The sequence below is a fragment of the Rhea americana genome, unplaced genomic scaffold, assembly GCF_003343005.1.
Source record: "Rhea americana isolate MKP2758 unplaced genomic scaffold, rheAme1 scaffold_144, whole genome shotgun sequence".
Taxonomy (NCBI): domain Eukaryota; kingdom Metazoa; phylum Chordata; class Aves; order Rheiformes; family Rheidae; genus Rhea; species Rhea americana.
In genome coordinates this window covers 1,000-16,044 of record NW_028185528.1, presented here as the reverse complement: position 1 = coordinate 16,044, position 15,045 = coordinate 1,000, and the positions used below count along the sequence as shown (strand labels likewise).

At 35.1% G+C, this 15,045-nt stretch overlaps 1 protein-coding gene across 1 annotated transcript; it reads right to left on the bottom strand.

Annotated features, from left to right (window-relative positions):
* Positions 1-1,205: 1,205 nt before the first annotated feature.
* On the bottom strand, positions 1,206-14,293 carry NEK7 (NIMA related kinase 7; the record flags this gene model as incomplete). The annotated part of the gene is made up of 3 exons (XM_085299074.1): positions 1,206-2,964; positions 9,515-9,628; positions 14,199-14,293. Coding segments are annotated over 3 exons (320 nt in total), but the record flags the coding sequence as incomplete, so codon positions are not given.
* Between the last annotated feature and the right edge of the window lie 752 nt (positions 14,294-15,045).

Sequence of the window (15,045 nt, the reverse complement as noted above, 5' to 3'; positions counted from 1 at the left end):
CTCAAGACAAAGGTTTTAGGCGATGTCATTCAAAGCACAAAGTTCACTATTTCATGAAGCAAGTTAACACTGTAACGCTACTGAAATAAAGAGAAGCTGGTCAGACACTTAGGTTAGAAATGTAACATTCGTTTTAAAGAAAATAAACATGTAATGCCATAAGCTTAAAATAAATAGTGCCAAATGCTATCATCAACATATGAAAATCCAAATGGTGTTTTGTTAAAAAAAATATTTTATAAAAGTATAGCAGAAACGGAAGTGTTATAACAGACATTATCATTTTCATATGTTACTAGGTAATCTGAGGGATAGATTTTACAATCCGCAGTTACATAAGTAGTTCTCTTAACCCTCACATGGTACTCAATTACCAGGACCAACACCAAAGTCATCTGTATCACTCATCTTAGAGTGGTTTTAAAATAGGAACAATCACTGCTTTAACTCAGCAAAAGATTAATCTTCAAAAAAAAAAAAAAAAAAAAAAAAAAAAAAAAAAAAAAAAAAAAAAAAAAAAAAAAAAAAAAAAAAAAAAAAAAACACCACTGAGGTACATTGTTTGCTAACTCGTAACTCACCACGATGTCTACTCAAATTGCCCTTCCAAGAAGGCGGGTGGGGAGGGCCTATTCTTGATTTCTTTCAGAAAAAGAATGATAATACTTGATACATAAAGTGAGATGCAAACAATCTAGTTATTTGGGTTTTTTTTCAGTGATTTTTTAAATATTCTGCTCCATTTCAGGAAAGAATGGCTTGAATACATGTGTATATTAACAGCTAATCCTGGAAGTCAAGCAAGTACTGCACTGGTGTCTTTTCCAATAAAAAMCACTTCACATTATATGAACTATTACTAAAGAACATTACTGTCATTTTTTTTTAAATCAATGGTTGAAAAATGAATTTAAAAGAGGCTGCTAGACAAAAACCAAGGGATTAATCATGCCAAGTCTCTAAAATACTTCATTCCCATAAGTTGCCCTACTGAAGTCCTCAAAGAATAAATTCAGTATATACAGCAGCCAGAGGAAAAACTAATAATTCATTCTACAAAATTTTGAAACAAAAATACAAAAAAACAACCCCAAAAAACAAAAAAAAGGAGGAGAATCTGGTATATTCACTATTTTAGAATTTCTGTATTTCGCCAAGCAGAATTTCCTTACTTTTTATTAATAAAAAAAAGACTAAGCTTGAAATTTGTCCATAAAACCCACAGTTGGATTTTTATTTTTTGAGCATTATGTCAAATCAAAAGAATTGGTCTAAGGTACAGATACATGGCTATACTTTGTTCATTATATAATATTATGTTGCCTTTACAATTAAAGTCACACAAAAAAATTGAGGGTACAGGAACTGACTGTATATAGAACCCTTATGCACTCATATATATTGTAGCTTTTCTTTAAATCAACCTCTTCTTACTTATATAAAGAAAAGATTTAACTGACCTTAACAGCTTATTAGCAGTTTAACTGGTAACAATCCTGCGTTCTGACAACTTTCTATATTCTTTAAAAATTTGTCTTGAAACTCAAGAAATTTCACAAACTCAATTTTAGCATATTAAGGGAAAAAAAGTGTCTTGTTCTTAACAATAAAAATATTACTTAAGTATATCAGTTTTTAACCAAAATATTCTGAACATTTTTCAATTAATAAAGGATTTGCAAGATATTTTGCATATACACACACACACACATATATATATGTGTGTGTGTGTATGTATGTATGTATGTATTTACTTCCCAAACGAAGGAGTGGCAACTTACTTTTAAAAGTAAAAGCTAAAATGTACTTGTGCTAAATATAAAACTACTTCTCAGAATAGATACAGTCTATAAAATCAGATATTCACTACAAATACACTTGTATTATTGTACACAAAATTCCAAAAGGTTCCTAGATTTAAAAAAAGCATTTTTAAACTTAAATACAGCATTGTAAAGTCACTCAATTTTAAATACAAAAATCTACAGTGACATATACATAAATAGTTGGGAAGTTGTAACTTAAACATTGCATCTTTTAAATTGGATCTTCTCTTATATGCTAGCCTCAAAGGTTCCTTATTTGCTGCAAAAAGCATCTGTACAGCTTTAACACTTAACTGCGTAGATTCCTATTGCCACAGGACAGTGTTGCATGAGTCTATTGAAAATGATCAGACTACAGAATCAATCAACACCTTATATTTCCCCTCCAAACCTCCAACAAACTTATGTGCACTATGCCAGAGTAACAAAATGAAAAGGGATTTAACAAAAATGTCAGTGATCATTTTTCCCAGTAGCTCTCTTCCCATCACACTTAGCAAGTATAGAATATTCAGATCATCAGTCTCCTCTTATGTTGACGACTGCAACTACAACTCAGTGTAAAATACAATAACCTTCTATAATTATTATGTCCTTTTTAGAACATAGATTAAAATAAATTTAATTGTGCTGATTCATGTTTTCCATAAGTTATTAAAAACGTGAGAGATTCAGAAATTTTTTTCTGAATAATAAGCCTAATATCCATACCATGTGCAAAAGTGCAACTATGTTTTATAACTAAGGTCCAACTAAATACAATTTTGTTATTAAAGAAAAATATACTTGAACTCACTTAAAATGGAAAATAGTGGTTCCTGGTAAAGTTATGCTTTACATATTTCAATCTGTTTTAAAACTGCAAGTTGGTATTAAAAAAAGCTTTATATATAAACTGGTTTACAATTCAAAGCACAACAATAAGCTTCGAATAATTACATTTCTGTAACACACAAAGAAAAAGGTGGGACGATCTATTTAAAGTACTTGAATATTCCTGTTCTTTTCTTCATGATCTGATGTCCACTCAGCTGCTCGCAGTGTGTGCATGCATACGTTTTGCTACATCATAGACATAGGTTATGTCTGGTCGCTTCTCCGGATCCGGGTTGATGCACATATTAACTAATTGTCGCAGCTAGAAGAGGAAAAACACACGTAAGAAAGCCAACAATCCTGTGAAGTAGTATTTGTGTATTCTCAAATTCAAATTAATAAGACTGGCAAGAATTAGCCAAACACAGCAATTCTGCATATACAGACACTCCCAACATCCTCAAAAAACATCGTGCAGTTTTATACAAGCATGTATGCAACATACTCCTGTGATTTGTGTTGCTGTCTAGAAAAGCAGGTAAGGAAATTTGGGTTCTAATCTTTAGTAATATACACCTTCAGGCAAGTATTCATTACAAACCATTTCCATGACAATACCTGTGTTTTATGCACAGCTACGACTTCAAACCCTAGCTTAGGTCTTTTCAGCCTAGAAAGCCGAAACGCACATGGAAAAGATAAATAGGGGCCGTTTATTTATTTTGTGTGAACACAAGAGCTAGCCAGCAACTACTGAAATTACTGGGTGACAGGGTCCAATGATTCCTCATATGATGTAATCTGCAGAACCTCCTGCTGCTGGAAGCTAAAAATGTAAAGAGACTCAAAAAGAAACTGGACAAATTAAGCACACTGAAGGCTGTTTAATATGAAGATTCCACCTCTGACTTAGGATATCTCTGAACTTAAAACTGCTGGAACTTGGGAAAGTATTTTGGGGAAATATTGCATTATCTTGGCCCTATTCTTCCATCTGCCCACTATCAGAGACAGGATACTGGAGGAAATAGCCTTTAGTCTATGTTCCAGTATCTGTTCTTAGGATTAAGGTTTTTAATTTTTTTTCTTATTAGAAAGAAACACATAATTAACAAACATTGAAGAAAACCCCAACCTGGGAATCAACAATCAAAGTAGACTAGATAACTTTCTGGTGGAGTAGGCTTCACATCTATTTTACACCGTGCATATTTCCTAAGCACTTTACAACACAGAATACTTCCTACTTCACGGCTTATTAAAATATTTGCCACCTTTCTAAAGAGTAACTTACTAACTGTAAGAAGCTCTTCCTTTATGCTTTTTAAGAGCTTTGCTCAAGCCTCTTGGATGTCCTGACAGTATAAAAAACCTTGCAATCTACCCTTTTCTGGCAAGTGTCGAATTTGGTTCAGCCTCCCTTCTGGTACTATTAGGTATGATTATTGAAAAAAAAGCCGTAATTACTGCAACAAACAAAGCAATCTCATCGCTAAGGCAAAACAGACTGCATATTCAAATTTGTCATCAGAGAGCTCACTTTCTGCTTTTTATTAAAAGATTAGCATGCATTTTAAGTTATAACTATACTCCTTTAGTTTTTCAGAAGATGAATTTAAACACACTGGAATAAGAAATTTGAAAGTTAAGGAGGGAACATTACACACCCACCAGTTAAAACTTGCACAAACATTCAAAATGGTATACAATGTGCAGGTTTTTCACATTTAACAATACAAAACTGTCACTACAATATTCTTCCTCTTTAGCAAGGAGTTTAGTATTATATTTCTGAAGACAGCAGTCAGATTGCTGGATTAGACAGATAAATTAAATTGAAACAATCTGTAATAGACTTGCTATATGAATCTTAATTGTGAAGTTTTACAAAAATCGTATTGCTTCAGGCAGTGTAAACAAAAGACAGGAAAAACTATCAATTCTATATCATTTGGAAAAGCAAATACTAGAAAACAAACTATTGTTAAAAAAAAACTGTTTTACTCTGCATATTTCTATTACACACAGGCAATCTTATAAAATTAGCAGGTGAGACACAGAAAGCAAGAAGCATATTACAGCAGCTTGCTGTGCAATAGCCCAGACTGCCTACATGGCAAACAGAAAAGACTGGAGAAATCAAAAAATCCCAATTCTGAAATGATACTCAAATAAACAAGCATTTTGTAAAGGGATGCCAAACAATTTATCCAAGGAATGTGACACCTAATCCTGCGAATAAGTATACGTATATCTTCATCTACAAAGAGTGCCATCTGTTCAACAGAATAGCATACACTAAGTCTTAGAGACCTTGAAGGACAGAAACCACTAAATCTATCATTGAAGGAGAAGGAAATAGAATACTCCTCCCCTACTTTTTTTTTTTTTTTTATTAGCTGTATGTCAGTAACTTTACTGTAGATAGTACAATAAAAGTAGATCTTCAAAAGATTTACCTGTGAAAAGCGTAAGAGGCCCTGTTTACCTCCAATAGACTACTTTATGGCTTTTCAGTGCAGGCTCATGGGTGACTGGTTTTGTATTTCAAGCTGAACTTTTCCATCTAAAAATCAGTTTTAGCCTCAAACTGATTTAAATCATTAAACACGACTGTCTTTCCCCACAGTTGCTTTTGTTATCTGGGTTACAGCCTATTCAATTGAAAGCTTCCAAAATGGCAATGGAGATTCACTTCTTAGGAGGACACTACCAAAAAATGGCACCATTATTCAAGAAGTACACACAGGGCTTTAGGCCCCACTAACTCTTAAGTACATTTAAAGGGAAAAACATTTTTACTCTAACAAAAATGCATGTCACTCACTATTGTTTAGATAGAAGAAAGGATTTACATGAGCACGTTAATAGTAAGGGACGATCACTGAATCAGCGTGCATGGAAATTCTTTTCTCAACATAACGCAAGAAGTGAGTTTAGTTACCGATGAACCTTCACTAATACTTTAAATTAATAAGCAGTACAACCACAGACCTCTTTTGGCTAACAGTATTTAAATGCTGGTTGCTGCTGACACTGCTAAATCTGTCCCTCCTCCCCCACTTATCCAGAATTTCTGCTGTAGGGCAAGAAAGCTCAGCTGATTCTACCCAAAACACTGGGCAACGATAGGGTAGATTCCTGAATAATTTCAAAATCTTGGAACAGGCTCAAAAGAGCCTTATCATTTAACAGTAAACCTCTGGGATAAACTGAAGTAATTTTTCTCTATGCAGGATGAAAACAATTACACAGGAACACAGAAATCTTTTAGGACTGAGACTGGGACCATCCTGGATGATAACACTTGATTACAGTACTATTTCTTTACCTCATACAGAAATATTCATTTCAATATGAATCAATTTCAATAAAATCTCTTTGCCAACCTCTCTAACACTGATAAAATTTCAGATGACCCAGAATAGCCTGACAGTACCATGGGAAGCAGCACTGCAAGTCTGAAGTCAGACTACAGTTAGAGATGCAGTAATATTTTATTGTCTGGCATACGCTGGCCAATAGGCAGAACAGACTTGTAACTGAGCAGGAGGGACCTCCTGTTGCATCCCCAAGCTGTAAACTTCTTTGGCTGCTTATTGTTCTTAACCTCCTCTGTGCACTTCGCACAATGACTGTCTTTAGCCTGGAGCTTAGCCTGATACAGGAGCAGCGGGACACACTTTAACTTCAGCAGGTTTTTCAGCTATGAAATAAATAATTATCTCTCAAGTCAGGAGGAGGCGGGGGAGAAAGGCTAAAAACTGTGACAGGCAAGTGCTCTGCATTGTTAGCCAGCTGAAAAAGATGAAATTTTCATATAGAAAATTTTGAATGAGAAAATACAGCCTTACTCTGAATAGCAGATTTCCTTGAAGCCCTTTCTCAGTGCTGGCAGGAACACTGGCAAGCAACACTAATTCTAGACCTGCCGGCTCTTTCAGCTTTCGTATCGGGAGATGAGGTTGGCTATGGACTTGTAAGGAAAAGCACCTCAATCAGGGATGAAGTTCTTCAGTCTTCCCTATCACAAAAACATCACGATACTAATACCGGCTAATAGGATTTTAGGAGTACTGACTGGAGGTAGGAATGGGAAGGGAGCTCCAACTTTAAATGTCCTGAAGGAGAGAGTTTTCAGTAAATGCTGCGCACTCACTCTGAATACCAGGGCTTCTTAAGGGATGTTCAAAAATTAAGACACCCACGGTTGTCAAATATTTGAAAATCATGGCTTGTCACTGTGGTGCTGAAGCAAGTATGTGGAACTGTAACAGTCAGTATCTTAGAATATTAGGATTTCTGACTAAAGGTATATATTTAATAAATGTATCCATCTGTCTGTTTTAAGCTGCATCTTTCTGTCACATTGTTGTGGAACAACACAAATATGATGCATTAATAAAAAAGTCTTAGAGGGCCTTCAAAATTTCAAAATGATGTAATTTTAAATGTCACTTTTCTTAAAACTCCTTAAAATTTATTTATAGAAAGTTTCTCTAAAATGCAAGTCTTATTTTGTAATCAAAACTTTATCCAAAGGTGCAGAGATCAATGCTCGGTGAAGTTATTCTTTCAGTAAATTCATTGTTACAGAATATAAAGCAGGTTTTACTGTTCAGTGATCCCTGAACTTTACTGATCACTAAGTGTGCTTCCATCCTGGTTAAAGGTTTGATATATAAATTTCTAATACAGACAAAATGTTTAGGACATTGTTACATGACATGTAATGCCTGTCTGCTGGGTTTTTTTCCCAGCAGTTTAAAGTCAACACAGTATTTTTCGTACAAGTCAAAAAGCATGTTTTAGTGAAATAATTAATGAACATACCTGTATTTCATGTGTATTTGGTAGATACAAATCTTCATGTCAGAACAAAAAAATGTTATTATTACAGGTCTAATCTTATATAAAATCCCGTTGATTATCCTGTCAACTAACTACATCCGCAGTTGCAAGTTCTATCACAGCTCTCATTAAGTTGTAAAACACATGCGTGTTTTAGGAACAACTGATTTATCCAAATTACAAGAGTACCTGTCTGCTTGAAGAAAATGCAGTATGTGGTGCTATGCATCTGTTTTCAGGAATTAGAAACTATACAGAGGTAAGTAGAAGGTGGCATTCCTTTTCCCATCCAAACTCTAAGACCTTCTATCTGGGCCAGACTTTGATATTTGTCCCTTGGCTGAGAAGCCGCATATCCAACTTCACACTTAGCTGCAGCGAAGTGGCCCTGCAGGCAGGCCAACTTCAACGAACCACTAGTGGTATCATCATTAAAATCCCGCTGAAGGTCACCATGGTAACCGCCTGCTGAGGCTTCACTGCTGCACTCGGCATCTCCTAATCAGCTACCATGTGAAATGCAAATTCAGACAGTCTGAAAATTAGTCAAGAAGAATAGAGGATGAGGATGCAGATATGTGAAATATTCATGCGCTTCATGGAAAAAGGAAGACAGCATGAATGACACAACAAAGAACGGCCCCTGACATTCTTGCTATCATTTTGCATTATTGTTCACACCCTACTGTATTTCTAGGCCTCTAGTTCTGAAGTTCGTTATATGAACTGCTATATTTATCGTCTACAATAAATAATAATTAAAAATGGCCAAGGTAAAAATGATTAAATGGTAAACTCAAAGAGATATATTGCACAAATTACACAATAGCATTTCATCCTTTGTAAAGTGACTGAATTACCTACGTCCAGTTTTTGTTTCATAAAAGGGGAAAAACTGGCACTGTAAATACAACAGAACAAAATACTGGGCAATAATCTTTTATTAATAATCCAATCACTGTCTTTGAATGCAAAAAGATTCAGGGTTCAGAATAACAAACCCTGCTCTAGAAGCAAAATTGCACAACACCTTATGTTTATTAAAAGTATTCCAGTAATCATGTTTATTATCATATTTTCAAAGTAATCTTTAATTCATGCAGACTGAATTCAATTAGAATCGGTTACTAGTGTCTGTTTTTTGGTTTACAGCTTCTATCAGTTTGCCCTGCTCTTTTCTAAGTGGGAAAGTATTTCAAAACTGGCAGTTCAGAATGTGAAGCAGCAAGCGTTTGTATTTTTTCACCCTGTTACACTGGTTAAGAAAAATACTTAGTTTTTTTATTTAGTTTCCTTTCACTTTATTTTAAAAAAAAGGCAAGTAACCCCTTCTACCCCCACCCCACACACTCCCATTTTTGACAGTAAAGAGCTATTATTAACCAGCTTAAAACAAACACTACTGGGATACACATACTGAGTATACTGTTGAAAATTCATATTATGTTTTTCTATATTTCTCTGAAATTTCTTATTAGTGTGGTCATGAACCACTCTTTTCTGCAAAACTGCAACTGCTGTTCAATCATATTGAACAGTACATCATGGTTTTATAATGCAGACAAATGGGGATTAACAATTCATTTTTATTACTGAGTTACATTAGATGTATTTTAATGCTAGTCTCTAGAGAAGAAAGGCCAGTGTACTAATTTATTGTGCAACATAAACTTGTATAGTTGTGCTTTTAGAAAACCATAATATAGATGTAAGACTCAATCCCATAATGACATGCAGTACATATCATTGTGCATTCTGGGAAAGCCATTGCATTTTGTCATACCTGCAAGGAAGATCAATGAAATTAAGAAGCTAGCAGTATGACGTTACCAGCATTATTTCAAAAATTTTTACATCGTATCAGAGAGTTGTTTTGAGACAAACATTTGAGCAAGTTCACACACACACTTACAGGGATAATCTTCAAATCACATAAAATCCCACAAGTTCATTCACTTCACTGGAAGTGTACCAGCTTAAATAAAACAAGGATCTCTCCTACAAAAAGGAGCATTACTTACTTCCTCTGAATAGTGATCTGAAGGGAGAGGTGGATAGTCACACTGTTCTATCTTCTTGCACAGGGAGTACAAGTTCATTTTATCACCATAAAAAGGGCTCTGAAGTGCAGCCATCTGTTTAAAGAAAATACATATTTTTATTTTGTGCTTTGAAATAGACCTGTTTTGCTACAGAATCTGTTATACTAGTAAGTCAAAAGTGATTTTAATGACTTTTGTTCACAGTTCACTTTGGTCAGAGTGCTAAAATAATAGTTCTGAAACATTAAYATAAGCCATTTGTACACTTTTTCTGTGTGGCACAGTAGTCAGTACCCGTCAGAATCCTTGTATCACAACATTTGAACTGTACAGAATAACATCATTTTAGTTGATTTTTTCCCTCATTCTCTAATAGTTTCAGCTATTTCTGTGAGTTTGGAGGGTTCTTGTACCACTGCGGAAGGTTTTGGGGGTAAGGGAGGGTACGTGCGGGGACAAAGTTTTTCTCCAAAGGCCTTTTGGAAAAAAGGTATATCATTTACCTGAAAACATTATTTGATCTAAAGCTATTGCCAATGGTGAAAATACTGGATAACAGATTTTGTGACCTTCTGCTATTGCACTGACACTTAAAAAATAATAATAATAAGGAAAGCTATAAAAAATAACTTCACCAATACTTCTAAAAAGATATTCATTTTTCAGTATGTTATTCCAAAATACTTCAAAAAATAATATATCCTCAAACTTTGTTAGAAGTGCAGAACTCAATTGGCATTCATAACTATAATTCCCAACTGTAATAAAAATTATCTGGTGGAAAACATTTAAATAAATGATCAAACTAAAAATGGTATTAGTAAACCTATGCTTTATTTCCAGACAGTGTTGCAACTTGACATTTCTGGTGGAAACAAACGCTACAGTTAGGATTACAAATCTAAAAATCCATTTTAAAATCTCTCCATTCTGTTTAAAGGCTTTCTGAGTCTTTGAACCGCAGCAGCACGAATGCTGCTTTGAGTGCAATGCTGCCCCAAAGTCAGTCACCCTTTTCTACATGTGCTAATAAGTTTGATTTTGGAAGGACAATGTGTACATTCCCCAGACAGGCAGAGTGTGTGTGAAACACGCTAGTCCATGCTGTGCTACTCAGTGAGCTTCAACAGGGACAGGACAAGCTGAAAATGGCTCTCATCTGTCTTGTGGTCCTCCAGCTATCACTTTAACTCTTTCATGTCCAAGCACTGACATTATAGGGAAAAATATAGGAAAAAATTACCAACATTATAATATACATTTAATTTACACCTGATAAAATGCTCTCAAATAGTTCAGTACTATTTTTATATCATATTCAAATAAGATTTTAAAGCTCCAAATTAATTATATAGTTCTGTCCTCTACTCCCCCATAAATTCAAGAACTACACTACCAAAATAATGTTAAGATTTTTGATGTACAGGACATTGTCTCTTACCTTAGAAAGAATGTTAAAAATGCAGTCTAATGACAGAAAAAAAAAAAAAGTAGAGTCTGTATGCATGCAAAAATTCAAAATAAATGCACAGATACTCATTTCATACTCTAGGTGTTCATTAAAAAATACTTTTGTTTGAAATGCTGCAGAGTGTTAAAAGAATTCTGAATGTCCCCTAAGGAGTTAAAACAGGAATACTATATTTTCATGCATCTCCTGCTTTGACAGATGAAAAATGTCAACTGTCCTGTTTTTATTTTCAAGCTTTTGCACTATTCATCTGGTTCATTAGTGCATCTCGCTGCTGCCCCTGACAGCTGCTCGCCCTCTCCTCCCAGCAGCTGAATTTTTCAGGCTAATTTGATCCTCCACACTGAGACGATCGCTAGAATGATTGACTTGCTCCCTGACCTCCAGGGTCTGACTTTCCTGATTAGTATTCTGGGGGTGTCTGCAGGACGAAAGCCCACTGTCTGTCTTCGGGGCTGGTGGCAGCTCGCTCGCTATCTCTCCTTTTTTTTTTTTCTTTTTTTTTCTCCCCCCCTCTTTTTTTTGAACTGTAAGCCACCAACCTACAACCCTGTAAGGATGCAATTGCTACGCTGAACAATAAAAGGAAATGTGTAAAACCTACTTTTCCATGTAAAGGTCCATGTAGCAAAAGCACAGCATCTTAATTTTAATTAGTAAAGTCTACTTTGTTGCATATCAATTAAAACTCTAGTAGTAGTGTTTTTGAGGATTCAGAAATATCTGAGGCTCTGAAAAGCAGACTTTAAAATACACTTTTAAAATCTTACTGACCATGTTACTAAGCATTGAATAAACTGTAAAATAAGTTAGAAATAATAATTTTTAAAAATAAACATAAATTATAGCAAATTAGTTCAAATTTTTAATTAAAACGTAACTGAGAGGAGCTTAATGGCAATTAAGCATTCATTGAGATGTGATAAACATGCCACAGCTTTTCCCCAATTAGGTTGGAGAGAATCCAGAGCACATACTAACATGAAATCAATACTAAAAAAAGTGTTAAATGCAGGTAATGCATATAGAATCATAGAATAGAATCATAGAGTATGTATCACAAAAAGACATCCAGCATAAAACAGTACTGATAATAAACAGACTAATGTCATAGTCCATTCATGGCTTGAATAACCTTAAGAACCTCTTTAAAATAATCTTTAAAAGATGAGAAAAGTACTAAGTATATATTTTGAGTTTACTATACCTAAAATTTAAATATTATACCTCAATGATCAAAAAAGGGCTGGTAAGTTAGCAAGTTAACTAGACAGAATAAATGCACCTCCAAAAAGTTAAAATCTGTAGCTGGAGACACTGCTGCATGCTAAAATTATACAAGACATTTCAACAGTAAGAATCCTAATAATTGTTCTATTCTTACAATGAGTATAGGTAAGAAAGTCAACTTAAACTGTATCCTGATAAAAATGTCTTAAAAAACYCCACAAAGCAATAAAAGATGCTGCGATAATCACTGGAATGAAGACACTTAGTTACTTAGTATTTTCCACATTGTAAAATGAAATTTCAAAATTCAGGCATAATTTTTAATATATGCATGCAGCAGAGTAGCAAGCTCAAAAAAAATTTTTTTAAGGTGAGACATTAACTATTATTGAGATCTGACAATCTTAATTTATAACATGGAAGAATGTTCAATCTTAAAACACAGTGTTTATGTATTAATTAGTTAAGGTTTTTGTTTGTTTTGAGATAAAAATAATACTCAAGAAAACCAACAAGAAAAAAAAAAGCAGTAGTATTGAAATATCCTCATCCACTGGTGATATTTGCTATCTTCAGGCTCCTACTTGCGCAAGCATGTAAAGTAGAACATTCAAATTGAGGGTAGTTACCACGGTTGGTGTCAAGAAATCCCAATACAGAATTAAGTTCCACCTCAGTATTTAACCTTGTAAATACCTGCTATCAGGTACCACATTTAATTCCTATGAATTGTCCTAAAGATTTAGGAGTAACAGCTATACTAAAATCAGCAAACTCTTCAGAACTGGAATACAGCTATTTACCCTTTTCATATTTAGAGTAACATGTTTGATTACAAAATATATTAAACATTACTGAAGACAATTCACCTACTAGTAGCATACTAGTAGGTGCCAAAGTTTTCTACAAAATCCTAACGTAACAGGAGGCGCTGATCCTGCCGAACAGCATTCAGTGAGCTGTGCTGGCTCACGGAGGCGGGGGGCTTGTTTTTTCACCTACATAGAAAGAAGAGGGAGTTGGTGTATTAGTGTTTTCTTTAAAAAAAAATCTGGAAGATGATCAGGAGGATTTCACTGCAGGTACTACGATGCAGAGAAATTTCCTACCAGCGTCCTTCACCGTAACCGTTCAGCCTTTTGATCACCAAATGACACACAACGGAGTTAGAAGATGTAGCAGCCTTAGAAGCCTCCTATCCTTCACATCTCTGTTATTTGCCTCCATTCAAATTTGCCCTGTATCTTTTTCCCTCTTCAAAATATAGTATTATTTATAATTACATGAGTGATCCCTAACAATTCTTATTGTATTAACACAGAAATCAACAACTAATTTTAGTCTAACTAATCAAGGGAGAGGAAGGAGGAGGAAAAAAAAAACAAACAAAAAAACCACGTATGTCTCTACAGTAAAAGCTATTATCTTGAAAGTTAATCCAAGCTGGTAGTAGTAAGTACACACTAGCCCAATTTCTTTTATTTCAGTTCTAGATAACTTTAAAGAAACTAAGCTTGTATTAAAATAATCATCACAGTTTTAGCAAGCGTTAGTTAGATGCTTAAGTCAGTCCCACCACTTCTCAACTCACATATTATCAAAATCACATAAACAGCATAGGCCCTTTAAAACACCTAGAATAATTTTCACATGTGCCTGTCATTATTTGTTTATTAATCCTTCAGTTATGCCCAATCTTCAACAAATTCCTGTAAATTTTTTGTAGAAAGCCCAGTAAAAGGCAAGCCTCTAATAACTCACAGAAAAAAAGTAATTCATATGCTGAAATTCCTTAAGACCTCACCACTAAACATATCTTTCAAAAGACCTAATAGCTGAAAAGTAGCTTTTCCACAAAGCTGTATGCTTTTCTAAACAGCGAAATACAGAAATAGATCCTAAAACAGTACTTGATGTGACCTGGGGGGCGGAAGGCGGGTTCAGCGCAGTTATCGGTATTACCTCGTACAGCAGGCAGCCTAGAGACCAGATGTCAGATTTGAAGTTGTAACCATTCTCGTGTATTCTCTCTGGAGACATATAATAAGGGGTACCAACTGCAATAAATACAGAAGAATTTTTGAATGAAAAAAATCCTGTTATGAAGTAGTAAAATTGCAGTACTCCTGGCCAAGTTTCTTTTTAATCTTTTATTTTGTTCATTTTACTATGCATAATTTCAACTCCTGCTTAGGACTCTCCAGTTTGATAAACACACATATGAATTGCGTACACATTTCATCCAATAGAGCTTTATTTTCACTACTGATATCCAGTTACCAAAATCAGCTATAAAACAGTTTTTGCTTTTAAAGCAACTCAGAAAGCTCTCCAAAGTAAATGGGGTTTTTTTGTGCGTTTTTAACTGAGTTGTCAGCTCTTCCTTCTGTGAGCACACCCACCCGAGAAGGCTCCGTTCGAAACGGGCCCACGCGGAGCCCGCGGGGCTCGGGAGCGCCCGCGCCGCGGCGGCCCCGCCGGAGCGCCGCCTCGGAGCTCTGCCCTCCGCAGACAGCGCTCCAGCCGGCACCCGCGACTCCAGGGCGGCTCGCCCCTCCGCGTCCACCAGCCCCTGCCCCTCGGCGTGCCCCGAGGTACTCGGAAGAAACGCAACCTGAAAAACACCCCGACTCTTAAAATTTAATTCTGATATATTGTCTTTAAACTTTACCCCTATATCCCTCCCAAATGCGACTGCCTAACAGCAGAGAAAAAAAAAAATCACTGGCCAATAAAGATTTTTACTTCAATTTTGTTTAGAATATCTTCTTAAACATTTAATTCCTGATGATGAAACCCAACTGATTTG